The following is a 19,351-nucleotide window of genomic DNA, read 5'->3' on the forward strand; positions in this document are numbered from 1 at the left end:
GTCACAAAATAATCACACACCAGTTTGGAATTATGATTAATAAAAGGGTTATTTATTTAAAGGGAAAAACTTAAAGATCACCGTCCTAGACAACAGCCCTCTGCACTACCAGGAAAAGAGTCTGGTAGCCAGAAACGGAGTCCAGAGCAAGAGAGGGAGCACGTGGCTACCAACGCTTTTTCAAGCCAAAGAGATCATAACCAAATGGGCTGGTATCTTAAAGGCTATTGGCTGAAGGAATGGAAGGAGCTCCCACAGCACTCGGGAAATATGGGCCAACCTCTCACTGTGCCCTTGGGAAACCTGACCCAGGATGGCAGTGTACAGGGGAGCTGTCTCCATCCCTCACCTGGAAGAGCTAGCCCTGCACTCTGGAGAGATGGGCCAACCTCTCACTGTGCCCTTGGGAAACCTGACCTAGGATGGCATGGGTGCAGGGGAGCTGTCGCCACACCTCGCCTGAGAGGGTTGATCCCAGCTGAGGCTTGTACTGACCAACTCAGCTACCACCCAGGCCACATTCAGTGCTTTGAGTTGACCCACTCCAACATCTACCCCATCTGTGACCTGCTTCATCCCTCGAAGGTACTGGTCCTGTGGAACCATAGCTGCAGGATCTCCATGACTGCAACAGCAGGAGATCCGAGGGAGTTTTGGTGAGGGTCCAGTATGTATAGTGTACCGAAACCAGAGGCCTTGGACCTGACCAACAACTCATTACAATGAACATTTGTAAGTAAAGTTGTTTGGACTAAAGGGCATATGTACAATATGTGATACACCACAGCCCCCAGTGCCACTAAGATGAAGAGTTGATGGAGAGGCAGGAGAGAAGGAGGAGTGAAGTGGGGTGTTTTTTAAATTAATACTTTTATTTTTTTAATTTTCTTTTGTGAGGCACTGCAAGGGTGAAGGGTAGATATGGAGGAATTGGGAAATGTGAGAGATTGGGATGCATGATGTGAAATTCCCAAAGACTCAATAAATTATGTGTTTTTGTTTTTTTTAAAGGAGTAGTGTCATATAAAAGAAAGTTGGATTTTATGTCAGCTTGAGAACCATGAATAGTGCTGCAAGTAGAGTCCTCTTATAACAAGGCCATTGATTATAGATTAAGCTGTGTTAAAGAGAATTCAGGTGGAGAAGGGGATTAGAAAAGTAAAAATGAAATTAAGCTTATTCTTGTTTTAAATAGAATCACAAAGTTCATTATAGAAATAGATATAAAGTAACTGTAATTCTTGCTTGATAAGTGTTCTGTTTATGTAATCTTACTATGTTAAAGTGAAAGCCTTTCCTTTTTGTTTAAACAGAAAAAGGGGAAATGATGTGGGAGAATCTTCTGTTTTGTGTTGATTTCATTGGTTAATAAAGAAACTGCCTTGGCCCTTTAATAGGACAGAAAATTAGGTAGGCAGAGTAGACAGAACAGAATGCTGGGAAGAAGGCAATGAGGGCAGACGCCATAGCTCTCCTCTCCGAGATGGAAGCAGCCTAGAATCCTTCCCAGTAAGCCACGACCTCATGTTGCTACATAGATTACTAAATATGTGTTAATCAAGATGTGAGAGTTAGCCAGTAAGAGACTGGAGATATGGGCCAGGCAGTGTTTAAAAGAAAAAAAAAAAAAAAAAAATTCTTACTCTAAACTGGTGTTGTCATGTGTTTTCTCCCTTAGGTTCTCTTCTCCAGTTGTTTGCTCTCATATTCTTGGTTTTAAAGTGCTTAATACATTCAAATATCCTTTAAATATAAATTGCATTTTTTTTCTTTTTTGTTTTTCCTAGTTTGGCCAACTAGCATACAGACCCCTCATGAACCTAGAAAGATGAAATTATATGCATGTTATAGTTTTCTTAGACTTTAATATGTCTTTGTGAATCTTGTTTTCTGTACTGTTTAGTGAAAATGTTTAAGTTGTGTTAAAGAACTAAGCCTATGTGACAATTGTAAAATCTACATCTTAGAAAAATTATCTAGTATTAGTTTTATTTGTATTTATTTTATTTTGCCTCTTTATTTTTAGACAAGGTCTCCTCTGTAATTCAGGCTGGCCTGAACCTTTTGGGAGTCTCTTTGTCCCTGCCTCTTTGAGTACTAGGATTACTGGCATACATCATCATGTTCTGCTTAATACTTACTTTTAAATTTTAAATCATTAAGAGCTACTTCTAATTTTAAAAAATTCTGTCTTTTCATGTTTCTGCCACAGGGTGGTGTACTGTAGCTACTTACGGAAATTCTGCTGTGTGATTTCAACAACCTAATCAAGCCTAGCTAAAAATAGAATTTTTATATATATTCTCATTGGGCATGCAAATAAATTGTTTATAACAGTAGATAATCTTTAAAGAGTCTTATTTGACAAATATTTTAGGGACTTTGATCAGTTTTTATTGCATTTTTACTTAAATATTTTATTTGGAAGTAATTTTAGACTAAATACATTGTAAAAATCAGACTAGTAAAGGAGAAATCTGTCGAACATTTATGTAGAGTTACTTTTTATTAACATTTTATCCCTTTACTTGCCTTAAATTTATATATACATATACTTTTAAAAAATCCTTAGTTTTTGGGTATGCGTGTATGGTGTATGTGTGTTTGCACACATGTGTGAAGGTCAGAGAACAAGTATTTCCTCTCCTTTGTTTACATATCTTCCAAGGATTGAACTCAGGCCCTAGTGCTCGGATGGCAAACCCCTTTACCTGCTGAGCCATCTCTTACTACGTGTGTAAGTTTTGTGTCTGCGTGAACATTTGAGGCTTAAGTCAGATTATGATGTGACACATTATCCCTAAATGCTACATTGTGTTTTCAAAGGAGTATCACTTTCAGGAAATTTGACATTCATAACAAGATTTTTATCCTGTCTGCTATCAGTATTTCAATTTCTCTTTTGATTCAGTTCACTTCAGCCTTTATTCCCCCTCTAGTCAGGTTATTTGTAATATTTAATTGTCATGGCTCCTTAGATTCCTTTGACTTGAAATATTTCATAGCCTTTTGTCTTTCTTTAAAAAACACTGAAATTCCCTTAAAAAAACTTTTACATCTTTCAGTAATGGGTTTGTCTGATTATTTTTATAGGCTACACATTCTCAGCTAGACTGCAGAGATCTTTATTGGGTCATCTTTGGAGTATTGTATGTCCTATATACTTTTTACCAGTGATACCATATTTTTTGGTGGTTATTTTGGTACATTAATATTAATTAACTTAATTGATACTTAAAAACATACAAATTACAAATTTTAATGGAATGCTTTGTCATATTTTGATACGGATTCATATTTTCGTGATTTTTATATACATACATGTGTAGAATTATGTGCGATTTGAGAATGTATAAAATGTTTCCTTCAAAGGTTGATCAGTGCTTAGAGTAGATAATATCTGAGTTAACTGGCATGCTCAAGGTAGAACATTTTAACTTTATTCCTTACAAAGCTCTGTGTTTTGTTCCTGGATTACCAAGGAGAAGTTTTGATGCCCTCCTTGGGACTTGCCAGTCATTATTGTGAAAGAATAAAATCTGAGTAGGTGACATTAGATTGCAAAGAAACATTAAAAATGGAGTCATGGCAACTACAAATCTCATAGAAGTGATTAGTAGCAGAGCCAAATAGATTTCTTTTAGGTAGCTAGAGCTATTTCTGCCTCATCCTCCCATGTGGTAGAATTATAGATGTGCACCACCATGCCTGGTTCCAAAGACACGATTTTATAGTCTCTGTTTGAGTTTGGATTTGTATTAGTGATCTTTAAATACAAAATAAACACTTACTTGCCAAATACATTGATTGTAAAGAATAAACTGGGCAAAGGAATACTTGCAGCTCCGTTTTACTCTTAGGTTACTTGAAAGACTTATGCTACTTGTAACTGGATAAAATAGTTTTTTGACTAGCAACATTTTCTACATTATTTCTATAATGCTTCTTTCAGGATAGCAATGAAAATTCTCAGAAGGAAATAGTTACCTGATTTGAGAAGATCAATGCTTATTTCACTTGAATATTCACAAATAGTGTCTTGACTCTGTTGAAAAGGTGTTTGTAGCATCAGCACTGAGATGCTACGACACTGTTCAACTCTGCTGCAGGATGTACAGGGAAACTTTTTGTATGCTCTTATATTTAATCTATTTACTTTGAATTGATATATACATACATATATATGTATATATATAAAACATACCAAGTGTATTTTCCACATACAGTAGACATCAAAGCATTTGAGGTATGAAATTAGAAGACTCTAAAGTAATTTGAATGCTAAAATGCCCATTACATTTAACTGTGAAAACTGGAAAGTTATTGGATACTGCTGTGAGTTTTGATTTCTTCCATCAGCTACCCTACAGAGTTTTGGGAGAAAAAATTGCATCCATGTTCCCCTAGATTTTCTCCTTGATTTTACAAAGAAGTACATCATATAAATTATTACTTTATAATTGCGTCTTCTGACACACGTGTACACGGTTCTGAGTCCCCTAGTACTAAATTATACCCTGGGGCTTGGAATCCATCCTGTTTCCCTGGTACCTAACATAATTCTAAGAACTTGGACATTAAATGATTGAGTATAGTTTTTAAAGTTTTTATTTTTATTGCTTAGGCAAGACACCTGTGTAGATTCTGCTTCATCCCTGAGAGAGAACAAACAACCAGAAGGTTTGGAATCAAAACAAGGTATGGATCAAATACTTAATTTTATATAGTTTTTACCAATAATAAATTTCTACTCTGAAAATTCACCCCATTTTACAGAGAGGGAAATGGAGTACCCTATTTGTCCATAATCATGTCTTCTTAGCTACTGGCTGACCCGAGTGTTGTATGGTTGACTATGGATGCCACCAGAAAGGTTTTACCATCTTGAATGGTTTTTATTTTAGTGATTTCTGTTGTGTATTTTCAGTTGCAAGATGGAGGTAAGTTATCTGGGTATCTTTGGGTTATATGTGGAACACAGACGATAACTTTGTAGGATAACTACCACTCCTTGCTGTGCCAAGATATTTTTCATCATTTATTTCTTCTTCTTCTTCTTCTTCTTTTTTTTTTTTTTGGTTTTTCAAGACAGGGTTTCTCTGTGGCTTTGGAGCCTGTCATGGAACTAGCTCTGTAGACCAGGCTGGTCTCGAACTCACAGAGATCCACCTGCCTCTGCCTCCCGAGTGCTAGGATTAAAGGCGTGCGCCACCATCGCCCGGCCATTTACTTCTTCTTTAGAGAAAAATTTGCTTTCTTTAAATTGGTTTTGCCATAACCAGCTAGTAGATATAAAGTGGTAATTTTAATTCATCTAAGCCTTATAGATTAATAGGGCTAATAATTTCAATGCTTTAAAAAATTCTCCTCTCAGCTGGGCAGTAGTGTCGCACACCTTTAATCCCAGCACTTGGGAAGCAGAGGCAGGCAGATCTCTGAGTTCGAGGCCAGCCTACAAGGTTTACAAGAGCTAGTTCCAGGGCAGGCTCCAAAGCTACAGAAAAACCATGTCTCGAAAAACCAAAACTAAAAATAAAGAATTCTTCTCATCTTTATTAGAAAATTTTTATTGTTCAAATAAACTATAAATTGATTTTCCTATTCATTGAAACGATTACTTAAAATTTCTGTAAAACTTGAGCTATAGGGAACTCAGTACAGACAAGCAGATTTTTATTTCTTTTAGGTAGAAGTCCTGAAGCTTCACTTTGTTACTGATAATTGTTTAACAATATGAAAATGTATGTTTTTTTAGTTTGTTATATATATTTAATTATATACACAATCTACATTTTAAAAAATGCATTGATGTTTATTAATATTTCTGATGCTCTTGGGAATTGTCCAATGCCTTTTAGGAATTTTCTAGTATTAGGCTCATAAATAGCCAAACAAAATTTTATATTTGTACTTTGACTACTGAATATCCTCACAGATAGAAACTGAGATTTGGTTCATCAGCATTTCTTTGTCATAGAGATAAAAGCTATAAACACATTGTTTGCAGTAAGTATAATTATGATCATCTAACCCTCTTTACACTTCACATATAATTAGACCACAGTGCTTTTGTATCTTTTCTTTTTATTTGTGAGACAGAGTCCTACTTTGTAGCCAGGCTGGCCTTGAACTCATGATCCTCTTGCCTTTGCTTCAGGAGTGCTGTGAATAGGGGTATAACCACCCTGCTATTATCACTTTCCTTTGTTCCTAAAGTTCTTGTTATAGATTGAGCAAAGAGTGTGAGTATGCTATTAGATTATCTAGCAGAAAATAATATCTTATGAAGAATAGAAAAGGCTAGAATAAGACGGGTTGATTCTACTTCCAGTAGAAAAGAAGCCAGAAACTGCAGTGCACAATTTACTCCAAGGCGAGTTTTCTAAGGATAGATATATTTTGACTCCATATTCAGACTCCCAGAGTTCTTAAGAACCTCATTGCAATATCAATAGTTTGTTTTGCTATGATTTTCCTACAATAAGTAACTACTCATTTGAAAATCAGCTATGGAAAAGCCAAAAGAAAGAGAAAAGACCCAAGTAGTCATATTCCAGAAAAGCTATGCATTTTGTATTTAAGAGCCTGGAGACTATACTGAGTTTCCTACATAAGCATGGGAAGCACACTGTTTGCAGAGGCAGACGTAAGAAAGGTGAGGTCAGAGCATTAAAGGGCTACTGTGCAAAACAGTTTGTGCTAAGATTGTAACTAACCTGAAGAAGCAGTTGCATTTTCAGCATTGGTTTTGCTATTGGTTTTGTTTATTTTTTTCATGAGTGAGCATGGAACCCAAGAAAGAATTCACATATGCTAGGCAAGTAGTCTACCATTTAATCACCTTCCAGCCCTACCCCCTTTTAAAAGAAAAACAGAAGTTGTTTTTAAGAAGATGTTCATAAGTAAAATAAAATCCTTTGCTACCTAGTAGGATAAGAATGAATTTTCTGAAAGTTGTATTTATGCAGAACATCTTTTGGGTAAATTCTAGAAAAACTTGAATGATTAATATTAAATGATTAATCCATTAAATTGACAATGCATTTCAAGGAGTGATATATATATATATTTGACAGGATCTGTTTCTCTGTGTGGCCTTGGCTGTCTTGGAACTTGCTTTGTAGACCAGGCTGGCCTCTAACTCACAGAGATCTCCCTGCTTCTGCCTCCTGAGTGCTGGGATTAAAGGTGTTAGATTTTCAAATGTTATTTATTGTAGGAAAATCACAGCAAAACAGGCTATTGATATTGTAGTGGAGTTCTTAATCTGGTCTGAACCAGATTGTAAATAACTTCATGGGGTTACCTAAGAAACCGTGGTTTATTAGGAAATAGAAATCCTGCAGGCTCAAAAAGATAGCCCCCCTTTTCTAAATGAAAAATTTATTTTCTATTTGTAATTTGTGAAACACTGAAAATATAATGTTATATCTGGAACGTTTCATACTTAGTTAGCCATTTTGTTCACAATAGGCTTAGTAAAAATAAAACATAACGCCAGGTGATGGTGGTGCATGTCTTTAATCCCAGCACTCGGAAGGCAGAGGCAGGTGAATCTCTGTCAGTTCAAGGCTAGCTTGGTCTATATAACGAGTTCCAGGACAGCCAAGGCTACACATAGAGACAAACCCTGCCAAGAAGAAAACCAAACCAAACCAAAACAAAAGAACATAATACTCCTTGGAAATGCATTGTGATTTTAATGGCTTGACCATTTAAGATTAATCATTCAAATTTAGTTTGTTCTAAAGTTCAATAGACCAAAATATGAAGAAGCACTGAATTTTCTGTTTGTACTTTGAGGATGAATCTTATTATGATCTATTATTTTTATATGGAACAAACGTAGTTATATTACCTTTAAGATTTTTTTTTTCAGTTTCTAAAAGGCTGAAGTATTATTTGAGTAGTTATCCAGGTAGGACTTGGACATTCACTCACAGCTAAGCTGGTATAGCTTTGTCAAGTGCTGATAGGAAATCGTGTGTTTGAAACTAGCAGTGCTAAGGATGAATGTTGAATTCATAAAATAACCTCAACTGTACTGACGCTAATAACTAGAGATCTACTTTTACCATGAAAATATTTAAATGCAGGTATGATATTATTTGATTGATTGGAACTGTAGCAAAATTAACTCTTCTGTTGGAAATCATTAAATTATCATTTTCAGCCAGAGGTTAGTTATATGAGGAATATCAGTTACAACCATGTGTGTGTGTGTGTGTGTGTGTGTGTGTGTATACATGAGTATGCACCTGTGTAAGCTTATTGTGAGCTTTAGATCTTAAGGTTTCCTAGAATATCAGTTATTGTATTGCTGAAAAGACTTTAGTGCTGCTTTAAAAATAGACATGATGTATTTAAATTAAAAAAAAAATGGATCTTTTTGTGCTATAGATTGGGAAATGAAAATTTCTGCTTAATGAATGTTTAGAATACATTGTTAAACTTTTAAATCCATCTTTGGTAGTATAACGAGTTATTTTCCTACAGACTTATTTATGAGGACTTTCAGCAATATTAAAATACAGGTCTGTATTTAAATTTTTTGTCTTGCGGCTGTGTGTAGCTTACAGATATTGTAACTTCAAAAATTAAAGTGAAATCTGTGCTTGCATTACTTTAAGCTGTAATATTAAAAAATTAAAACATTGCTTGAGAAAGTAGATATTTAGGTTATTGAGAAGAGTTGGGAGTTTTATTGTTATATTCTAAAACATTTGAAAAGTTGTTTAATAGAAAAGTGATTAGTTTATTCTGCATTTCTCATAACTATAAAAGTAGAGTAGACAGAAATATCACTGCACAGAGTTTTGGAGTTTATTTCTAGTTATTAGAGGTATCATTGGATTGCCTGGAGTTCTTAAAATGGAAGATGCTTGAATGAGAATTGCATAAGCCACCACCTGGTGGTGCTGTTGTATAGCAAACTCAATCAGTGCTTGCCTGTCTGGCCCTTTTCTTGAAGTTTCTTTTAAATTGTCGGATTTTGTAAAGACTAGTGCCTACTACTTTGTACTTGGGCAGAGTGTTGAATGTGTTTTCTTACTTTGTTTAATGCTAGGGCAAACTATAAAAACTTTTTTTCTATTATCTCTACTTTTTTTTTGTTACATTATGAAAAAAAGGTTGCTTGCTTTTGTCTTTAGTCTATTTGATGATTATTTGAAGTATGTTTACTGGAATTTAGGTGCTCAAATAAATAATATAACCGTATAGTACATATAATTATCAGTGTCACTAAGGCGTTTGCTGTGTTTTACTTGAAATCTTATACATTCTTTTTTTAAGTGAAATTGGTTACACACACACACACACACACACACACATATATATACATAAAATATGCACATAAGATTTGTGCTGTGATTAGGCTCAAATTTTACCACTAAATCTAGTTGGTAGCTATAGCTCTAGGTTAGCTTTTGAATTCATGAGTTAATGAATACTAGACAACATTAAGGATTGCTTGGCAGTGCTAGAGAGTGTGGCTCAGTAGAAGAGCACTAGCATAACATATACAGGCCCCTGGCTTTGATCCCCATCACTGAAAAAAAATGCTAATAAGAACTTCAAGAATTTGAAAGTCGGGCTTTAATAAGAGTAATATGTAAGGCAGGTTTTAATAGGAACAAAATGTTTGTCAGTGGCTAAGCTAAGTGGTAAAAGCTTTTAATTTTAAATGTGCTTTCAGCCTTTCAGACTAGGGGTCACCAGTAACATATGCTTATCATATTTCCAGAATTATAGGAGGAAATGCCAGAATTTATATAGTAAATTAATAGTATAAGCTAATAATTTTTAAGTATTTTCCTTTAATCTTTTTGGTTATATATGTACATATGAAATGCCTATGTAATTATAATGGTATAAATACAAGAATATAAAATTTAGCTAGGTGGGGGTGGTGCATGCCTTTGATCCTAGCACTCAGGAGACAGAGGCAGGCGGATCTACTTGAGTTTGAGGCCAGCCTGGTCTACAAAAACTAGTTCCAGGACAGGCACCAAAGCTATACAGAGAAATCTTGTCTCAAAACAACAACAACCACAACAAAAATAAAACAAAAAGGACTATAAAATATATGTACTAGAGTAGGTGTTTAAAAATGTTTTCCTTTACAGGCAGACTAACAGATTATAAACTGTCAAAGAGTTGCAGGGACTAGAAAATGGAGAGATGCTATCAGTTGCTCATAACCTTCCTAATGCTGTGACCTTTTAACACAGTTCCTCATGTTGTGGTGACCCCAACCATAAAATTACTTCCTTTCTTCTTCATAACTGTAACTTTGCTACTATTAAGAATTGTAATGGAAATATCTGATGTACAGGATATCAGGTATGTGACCCCTAGGGGAATCTCAACCCACAAGTTGAGAAGCAGGTTTTCTAGTAGCTAGACAAAGGGAAGAAAGTGTCAATGAAGCAGTTTTTGTCTCAGATTAAGTTCTAGAAATCTATAGTATAGCATCATGATTATACATCAGCATATAGATTGGACTCTCCAAAATATCTGAGAGAATAGATCCCAAATGTATTATGGGTAGTGTTATTGTAGCCTAATTTAATTATGTTACAATTCATAGGTATAGCAAACACCATGCTGTCTGTCATGTTTCTTTTGTCTGCAAGTCATACTTTAAAACGGGGGAGAAATAATTGATAATGGCTTATTTTTTATTTCTAACATTTTAAAAGTTATCTAAAATATTTTGTTGTCATTTAGCAGAATTAAGCACAAAAGTTGGTGAGGTCATTTGAATTCTTAAGATGAGGGATAGAAAAAAACAACTGATTCTTGATCTTGTTGCCATTGTTGATCTAATGCCGTCCTACATTGGGAGAAACTAAAAAGGTAGATAGAGATGAAAGCAAAGGTCATGAAGGAGTGGATTTGCAACTTCAGAGGCATCCAAGAACCAGCTGAGGTGGTGCACGCTTGTAATCCCAGCTCTGTAGGCTGAGGCTGCAGGGGAACAAGTCCCAAGCAGCCTGTCTCTAAAAGGGAGTAAATGGATGAGTTTTGCGAAAAAGAACTTCACAAGTATAAATGAAAACAGTTATGGAAATTTATGGGAAACCAGATACCACCAGAGGCTTTTATTTTTAGACAGGAAGAGAAGGGCCGTCAGGTAATGAAGTAGCATTTGTTGCCCGTACATTTTAAATATCTTCTTTGTATATATTGCCACAGAAATCTCTGGATTGGCAAACAAACTTCTTCTTAGAAGACCTACATGCATTTGTGGTGTGAGTGTTAAAGAGCCATAGAAGACTGAGAAGAAAGTTGTACAAAGACATCTGCAGTTGGGAGGACAGGGTGTGTGTACTATTTTATTTTTTTCAAGCCATGTCTAGTTCCTTTTCTTCTGAGGTCTTGTTTTTATATTCTCAATTAGCATTAACAAGTAAGTAGTCATACAGATTCTGACTGCAAACTTAACATCTTTGAAGGCTTGGTCAGGTAAAAAGAAATTGTGGTGTAGGTTCACCTGGCAAGACCTATCTAGTTAAGACCTTCTTTCTTTCTACCCCAAGGAAAAAAAAACTACCTGTTTTTCATTTCTTTGAAGTTTTTAAATACATCATTGCCAGAAATGGAAGCAAACAGTGTTCTTCCTACTTTAAAAAATTGTGATTGTTATTCTTATTATTTTTGTGAGATTGGATCTCGCTATGTAGCCTTGCCCAACTGGAATTCACTGTATAGACCAGACTAGCCTAGAACTCATAGAAATCTAATCTCCTCAGCCTCTCAGATACTAGGATCAAGGGCTTGTGCCATCATACCCAGTCCCCCCTAAATTATTTGTTATTATTTTTTCTTGGTATGATATAGGCGTTAGTTATTGAGACAGGGATCTCAGTTGAACCAGGAGCTCCGTGATTGGCTAGGTTAGTTAGCCAGCATGTTGTGAAGATTGCTTGCCTTTGCCTCCTGTGTGTGACCGAGTGACCTGTGAGTGACCACAAGTGATTGCCATGTCTGACTGGCTTTTGCATGGGTTCTGATGATCCAAACTTTGGTCCTCATGCTTATTTGGTAAGCGCCTCTTTCCAGCTCCCCTTTTCACTTTTTAATCAGCTTTTTCTACGGGTAATAGTTGAATGAAATAATGAAAATTACATTTTTATAGTTAATTAGTTTTTGTATCTGTTGAAGTGTAAGAATTTTCTACATTAAAAAATTGTCAAGGATTTTGAACACATTGCCTTATCCTTTTAATTGGAGATAAGGTTATATATAGTTTATAGCTCAGGCTGGCCTTGAATATGGTTCTCTTACCTCAGCCTGTGAATATTGGGATGATATGTAAGCATGAGCCACCATGCCTGACTTGTTTCATGAAGAATGAAATTACAGAAGGGTTGATTGAGTATATTGAAAAATATTTACTTCCTTATGTCTTTAAGTTCTGTCCATTTTAAGCGTTTGATTTTGTGATATGTTTCCTAGGATTCTTAAGGCAGGTATTTCAGAGGTTGCACAGCACAAGTTTCCAGCAGGGATTTGGATCCTGTTTGGTATAGTCAGTACTTTTAGTCATTAAACACTTCCCATCTCAGCCTAATGACGAGGTAGGACCATGGGTTTATACCATTGCATCTGTCTTAGATATTGTTTGGTGCGTATAGGTGTGTGCATGTGTGGGTATATGGGGTCAGAGGGGTCAGAGGTCAACCCCCAGGTTGTTTTTCAGGTGTCACTTTTTTTTTTTTATAAGACAAGAGCTCTCATTTAGCATGGAGCTTGCCAGTTTGGTTTGATTGACTAGCCAGAAAGCCCCCAGGGATCCACCTTTCTCTGCCTCCCCAGTGCTGGGATTATAGTTGTATGTGCTACCATAACTAGGGTTCTTTTCTTTTTATTTCTTTTCTTTCTTTTTTTTTTTTTTCAAGCATGGTTATAGGGATAGAGCTTAGGTGCTCACACTTACATGACACTTTACCAGTGGAGCTGTCTCCCAATTCTGTGACTGTTTCTGCATGTGACTTATATTCCTTAGTTCTTCTCAGACCTTTGGATTATCAAAATAGCACATTAATTGATAACCCAATACCAAATGGTCTGCCCTGAAAACATACATACAAGTAACATCATACAGACCAAGCAGGATGCATTTATGTAGAAGTATATGTGTATATACATATAAATAGTGAGTACATATACATTTATGCATGTGACAACCATCAGTGAAAAAGTTATTGAATTGTAGGTGAGCAGGGAGAGCTGTGTGGGAGAGCTGGGAGGGAGGAAAGGGACAATGATGTGATTATATCATAGTCTCAAACAATAAATAATGTAAGTTTTAAAATGAGTTTTAAGTGTCTTTGATTTGTATATTTAAAAATTCTGGAACTGATCCCTTCATCTAACATGTTGTTGTTTAGTGTTAGGCACTAGGGCTAAAGAGATAAATGTCGCTGGCCTGGAAAGAACTTAAAAAGGGAAACAGATGTAAACTGTTTTCCTTCATGGTCACCTGTTCTTGACTTCTGTTGAGACTGATGAGCTTTGCACTGTCAGGATTTGCCCTCTGTTTGTACTCAGGTTCTGTTGTCCTTTGATAGTTATCCTCCACCAAACCATTCTCTCCCCTTCTTTTGAGCTGTTGCTGACAACCAAGTCAATGCTTACTGCTCCTCCTGACTCCTAACTGCATTTGATTCATTGATGATTTTTCTATTCTCAGTATGGCCCTCCTTTACTCCTGACTCTATAGAGTGAGTGCTTCAGGACTCTGAACTTTTCTAAATCCCATAGGTGGTGGTCTTAAGTAGTCACAAGACTGACAGGAAGAAAGCCTGGCTGGCTTTCAACACTCCAAGCATTCTTGTCTGTGCTATTGGTGTTTGCTGTCTAGTTCATCACATGGGTCTTCCATATGCCAATTCTATCTGGCCTGTCTAAACTAGTTAGTTTACCCCCTCCCCCTTTCCAGAGCTCATAGACCTAATATACCTTGGCTTTCCCAGGGGTTGGTGTCAGGCTTGCTGGACTGTAGTTTCAAAGAAGTTATCTTCATTTGTTAACTGGCACTGCACTGCTCAGAGTATAAGTGAAAATCTGTCAGTTGTGACTGGGCTTCAACACTGTGATCCAGATGTCTACATATAAGACTTAAGTTCATTTACGTGAGTAACAAACTTTAGGCAAAATCAAAGAGCTCCAGATCTTGGGAGGCGCCCCAGTCTACTGTTGTTGATACAGAACTGATTAGCATCTGATTCCTATCACCATTGCTATTAAATACTGCTAGTTAATTGTTTACAACTTGACAAATATTTAGGGATAGCCACGTGCTAGTTGGACATGGTTTTTACTCTTACGTAGCTGTCTACTTTGTAGTACTTTTTATTCACATCTGATTATCCTACTTGAACAGAGTGCTTCATTAGACAGAGATATTTATGTCTTGGTTCTTTTATTTTTATTTTTATTTTTTTTTTTTGAGGACACATTCCGCATTTTATTTACATTTCAAGACTAACTTTGATCTGAAATCACATATCCATACACCTATTTCCTTTTCGTTGCTTCACTTAAAACCTCTAAGCATGTTTTATTAAACAAAGACTGTAAACAAATATTTATCATGTCTGTTACATGGAACAAACGGGAACAGCTTTTAACAGAGATTCATCAATACCCCAAACATCTTTTTATTATAAATACAGGTATCAAAACAATCCTGAAGCTATTTTGATGCTATAGTAGTCAGCACCCACACCCGCACCGCTTCGAGTTAACACAACTGTGACTACTCATTATACCTGCTACTTTAAACAGTTCTGTAGTCTAAGCATGGATAAAGCATGCCATTTCTGCTCTTCCTTCTTGAGACTTTATTGTTCAGAAAGACAAAGGTTTCCACTGCCACCTGACACTCCTTTGCCGTGCTTTTGTCTTGAAAACCTGAATTCAATTTTGAAGACTTCAGGCTCATGTCTACATGACAGTGCTCTAAGAAGAGAAGAAGAATTGTGCCGCACTTCTCCTGTTACCTGAAAACATAATAGGTGTACATATATTAAATATATTCTTACAGCTGTCCAGGTCATGTTTACCAGCTGGAATTCTTTTACTTAATGTGTGGGTATTTTGCATGGTGATATTTAATCAAGACATTAACATGAGTAGAAGGCTGTTGATTTAAGACAAGTTTGAGATCCACTAAACTCAGTTGTTGTATGTTTGTCCTTCCGGTGGTTGTGGAAGCTTCATATTTTCTTTGGACATCATTAGACGTCTTAGCTCTTGGAGGACAACTTTAATGCTATAGGAATTTTGCCATTTTGCTAATACTGGTATGCTTCGTGCATCCACCATTCCACTGGAATTATTGATTCCATTCATATTAATTTTTGTTACAAATCTAACGGATGGAGGAGCTTCTGGGTATTTAGATCCACATTCTACCTTCAGACTATATATTCTGTTTTCATAGTTTGTCCTTGGCGGCCCAATGATCATGCCTGTCCACCTTGTGAGTGTCATGTCTTCGTCATCTTCAAGGCCCCAGCTAACCGTGCCATCACCTACTCCTTTCTGTCCTTCTTCAAGTTCTTCCAACAAGCGAAAATTCCGAGGAACTTTAACTCCTGTGGAGACCGCCATCTTCTCCTGCTACCAGACGCAGCCGCCGTCTTGGTTCTTTTAAATCTTCAGTACTAGTTCATAGACATTGGGCTTAAGTCAATATTTTTGAATAATTAAGAAAATAGATGAATAAACGTGTGTGCATGTGCCGTTGTGCAGGTCAGAGGGCGGCTTGTAGGTATCTGTTCTTTCCTTCTACGTGTGAGTACTGGGGATTAAACTCAGATCACCGGTCAGTTTGGGTGAAAAGCACCTTTACTGGTTGAATCATCTCACTGGCCCATAGTCTGTACATTATTTTTTATACAGAAGACGAAAGCAAAGTACTCTAGCTAGTAACAGTATTAGTATTGGCTTATTTCACCTGCTGTTCCAGTGCCTTCTCAGAAAAGCACATTGTTTCTGAGCTTGTTATTTCTTTCTGTCCTCACCAAGATGGGCCATCTGTTGTTTGCTTCCTTTAGTCTTTGGCTTTGTTTTCATTCCATGTGAATAAGACTCTCCGGTCTTCTATGTTGATGAATGGTGGTCTCTTTAAAATGTGCTTGTAATAGTCACTTTTCTGTCGGTCACATTTCTTTTGATATTTTGTAATTTGGGTGATGTTTATAGAGTTTAATATAGAGCCTTCTTATGCCCCTAAACTGTCTTTCCCCATGCCTTCTCTCTGACTATTCTGGGAAAAAACAAAAACAAAAACAAAAACAAAACAAAACCCCAAATTCATGGGATACTTTCGCAATTTCCATCTTTGTTAACGTGATAATTTCCCAACCCCCCACAATGGGTTCCCTCTACCTCTTTATGTCTCCTGAGGAAAAGAATGACTGTAAAAAGAACTGACAGTGGCCATTATTTTTACTACTTCTTCAATCAAAATATTCTGAGGTTTGGGGAATGGATTGCATGTTTAATGAAATACTGTGTCAGGTTTTTTAGCATACTGATAATGATTGTTTGTTCTATGAGTTTATTAAAAGAACCTTTATATTTTATTACCTTTCCCTGTGCTTATATATATTTAATTAAGCAAAAGCAATGTTTTAGGCAACATGTCCATATGTGAAATAGACAGCAAAGCTGAGCACAGACTATTCCGACAGATTGTGAAGTATTAAGATGTTGCTAGCAGAGAGAATGTGTGTAAAATCTACCAATTAGTATTGCTATATGCCCAGGGGCATAGAGCTAACCACAGGAGCATGGATAGCCTGTGGGGCCTGTGCCTAAAGAAAACTGACCCTTAGGAGGTGATTGCCTGTAGTTCTTTAACTAGGTGTAGGACCTTATGGAGCCCTTCCCCGTTTCATTCTGGGGTGTGAACTGATGTGGTCTTGTGAGGACAGTCATTGTTGATAAATCATGGGTATAACTTCTCTGTCATGCCCAGAAGATACTGTTTATAGCAGTCCTCCTGCTATATTTCCATCTCCTCTTCCTTGATGTTCCTGGTGCCTTGAGTGTAGGCTGTGTTATAGATGTCCCACTTTAGAGATGGGTGCCCTAGAGTTATATATACTCTCTACTTTGACCACTTGTGGGCTTCCATAATAGTTTCTATCTGCTGCAAAAATTTCCTGCTTTTCTTTGTTGAGACGAGCTCTCCTGTGTTTGACCAGGTTGGTCTTGAACTCAAGGTCTCTCAGCCCTGTCCCCAGAGTTTATGATAGGTGTTTTTCACCACCTTTTGCTTAATTTCTTTATGTGTACAAGTGTGTATTCCTGATGCCAATGGAGGTCAGAAGATGGCATATGATCCCCTGGAACTGGAGTTAAGGGTGTGTGTGAATCACTGTGCCAGTGCTGGGAACTAAACCCAGGTCCTCTGCAAGAGTAACAAGCATTCTTAACCGCTGAGCCATCTCTTCAGCCCTATTCCCTTAACTTTTGTAATTTTTCTATTTTTGCCAGTGTACTACGTTCCCTCTTGTCTCACAAAAAGCTAAAAGTTCTAGTCAGTAAAAAGTAATATCTTTTTGTTTTTTTTTGGGTGTCAGTATGTAGACCAGGCTGGACACAAACTCCTTAGTGTTTCAATTAAAGGCATGTGCTACCATGCCTGGCTTAAAAGCAGTATCTTTTAAATTTACATTTTCTTAATTAGAAATTATGTTGAAAAATTTTTCATGTATTTGTTGGCCCTTTGTGGTTTTTAATTTGTGGAAAGCCTGACCCCTTGCTTGCTACCCACACTCTCTCTCTTTTTTTTCAACTTTTTATTGTGTTTTTGTGTTTATTTGCTTTTATTGACTGTCCTATCAAAAACACTTACGAAAAGTCAGGTTTATGACATGAAATGTCTTCCTCTTACTTAATTTTATGAAACCTTGCAGTTTTCAAGCAGTGAAATTGGTTGCACATTATTGTAAAATACACATATTGCATTTTAGTTTTGCCTATTCCATAGTAAAAGTCTTTTTTTTTATTTATACCCATGATGTTTCTTGTGGGTGTGTGTTCTTCAGAGCATTCTCAGTGTTGGAGACTGAACCTATAATCCTTGGCCCACAAGTATATGTTAAACTGAATGGATAGTGGTTATTTTCTTCTCCTTGGCAGTAAAATGTTTAAGTAAAGTGTGTAAGGTGTTATGTTTAATGTCAAATATTTAGCTTTTATGCTTTTATCCTGTGCTCATATCTGTCGCTCATCAAATAATGTAAACAAATATTACTCTGTTAAATCAGAGTATTCACCTCTGTCAATGATTACTTTTAGTAATTGTTGATTAATGTTTTTGTCTAGATACTGAGTCTAGATGAATTGGTTTATTATTTAAAACTCTTTAGTGCTCATGTTCAGCATTTGGGATATGAACCAAACAGGTAGGACAGAAAGAGGATAGCAAGGACATGAACAAAAGAGAGATGGTGAGAGCATACGGAGCGGAGGACAGTGTAATAGGATGTACATTGGCACAGAATTGGCTGCAGCATCAACTGTAAGAGAAAAATGCTCAGGAAATCCCTGTATTCTTTATTACTTTTTACTCTGTCTCCCACTCCCCCACTTTGTCTCCTAGCACTGTAGCCTAGCCAAGCTCTTAAGGTCCTTTAATCCTTTCCTATAATCAGTTCACCCCACTCTTTATTTACATTGCTTTTCTCTGAAGAGCTCTATAAGGTCTGTAATAAGAGGTGTCACCCATCTTACTGGAGGAGCAGAGTTAATATAAGGAATATATCATAGACTCTGTTTCCTGTGAATAAAGTTAATTACTACAGCTCTGTAACATCAGCAACTTGGGGCTCATTTTTTTCTTGTTTTTTTTCCCCCTGCACTATTTTTGATTAGTCTTTTATAGTTTTAGTTAATAGTTTGAATTTTTATTTTTACTATTTTAATTGCATATTTGATATTTTAATTTAGGCTTATTTGTACTTTATTTTTCTTATTGTATTTTAATAACCTTTGTTTATATTGTGCATATATCAAGTCTTTTTTTTTAAAAGATCTTTAATAAAGCTTGAGTAATTAAGTGGATTTAAGTACTAGTGCTTTTGTAAAGTCCCAAGTATGTCATTTGCCTACAAACTGAGTTTTGGGATTCTTACTATAATTCACATGAGTATGTCTATTATGAAAAAAGTTTGAACATAAATTTCTGAAAAATAATTCTAAAACTTTATTAAAGTAGATATTACATTATCTGCTTAAGCTCTTTCTAGTGACGAAATTTTATTTAAAGGAACAGAAATAATTTACCTTTTAGATTGTTACTCTAAGACTCTTGTAAGTTTATGTG

The 19,351-nt window shown here is 36.1% G+C and overlaps 2 protein-coding genes across 3 annotated transcripts in view; one reads left to right on the forward strand and one right to left on the reverse strand.

Annotated features, from left to right (window-relative positions):
• Caap1 (caspase activity and apoptosis inhibitor 1) overlaps nt 1–19,351 on the forward strand; it is a 55,307-nt gene that overhangs the window by 32,460 nt on the left and 3,496 nt on the right. For both annotated transcript variants that reach the window (XM_057785156.1, XM_057785157.1), the window contains one exon: nt 4,625–4,698. In XM_057785156.1, coding sequence (XP_057641139.1) covers nt 4,625–4,698 — 74 coding nt within the window. The remainder of the gene's footprint in view (nt 1–4,624; nt 4,699–19,351) is intronic.
• Nucleotides 14,466–15,644, reverse strand: LOC130884159 (ubiquitin-conjugating enzyme E2 variant 2). Its single transcript, XM_057785158.1, has one exon. The coding sequence runs from the start codon at nt 15,622–15,624 to the stop codon at nt 15,187–15,189; it is 438 nt and encodes a 145-aa protein (XP_057641141.1). The 5' UTR covers nt 15,625–15,644; the 3' UTR covers nt 14,466–15,186.

Source organism: Chionomys nivalis, chromosome 11 (genome assembly GCF_950005125.1).
Source record: "Chionomys nivalis chromosome 11, mChiNiv1.1, whole genome shotgun sequence".
NCBI classification, from domain to species: domain Eukaryota; kingdom Metazoa; phylum Chordata; class Mammalia; order Rodentia; family Cricetidae; genus Chionomys; species Chionomys nivalis.

Coding starts and splice junctions, on each gene's coding strand:
- LOC130884159 (XM_057785158.1), bottom strand. CDS start 15,624: ATGGCGGTCTCCACAGGAGTTAAAGTTCCTCGGAATTTTCGCTTGTTG.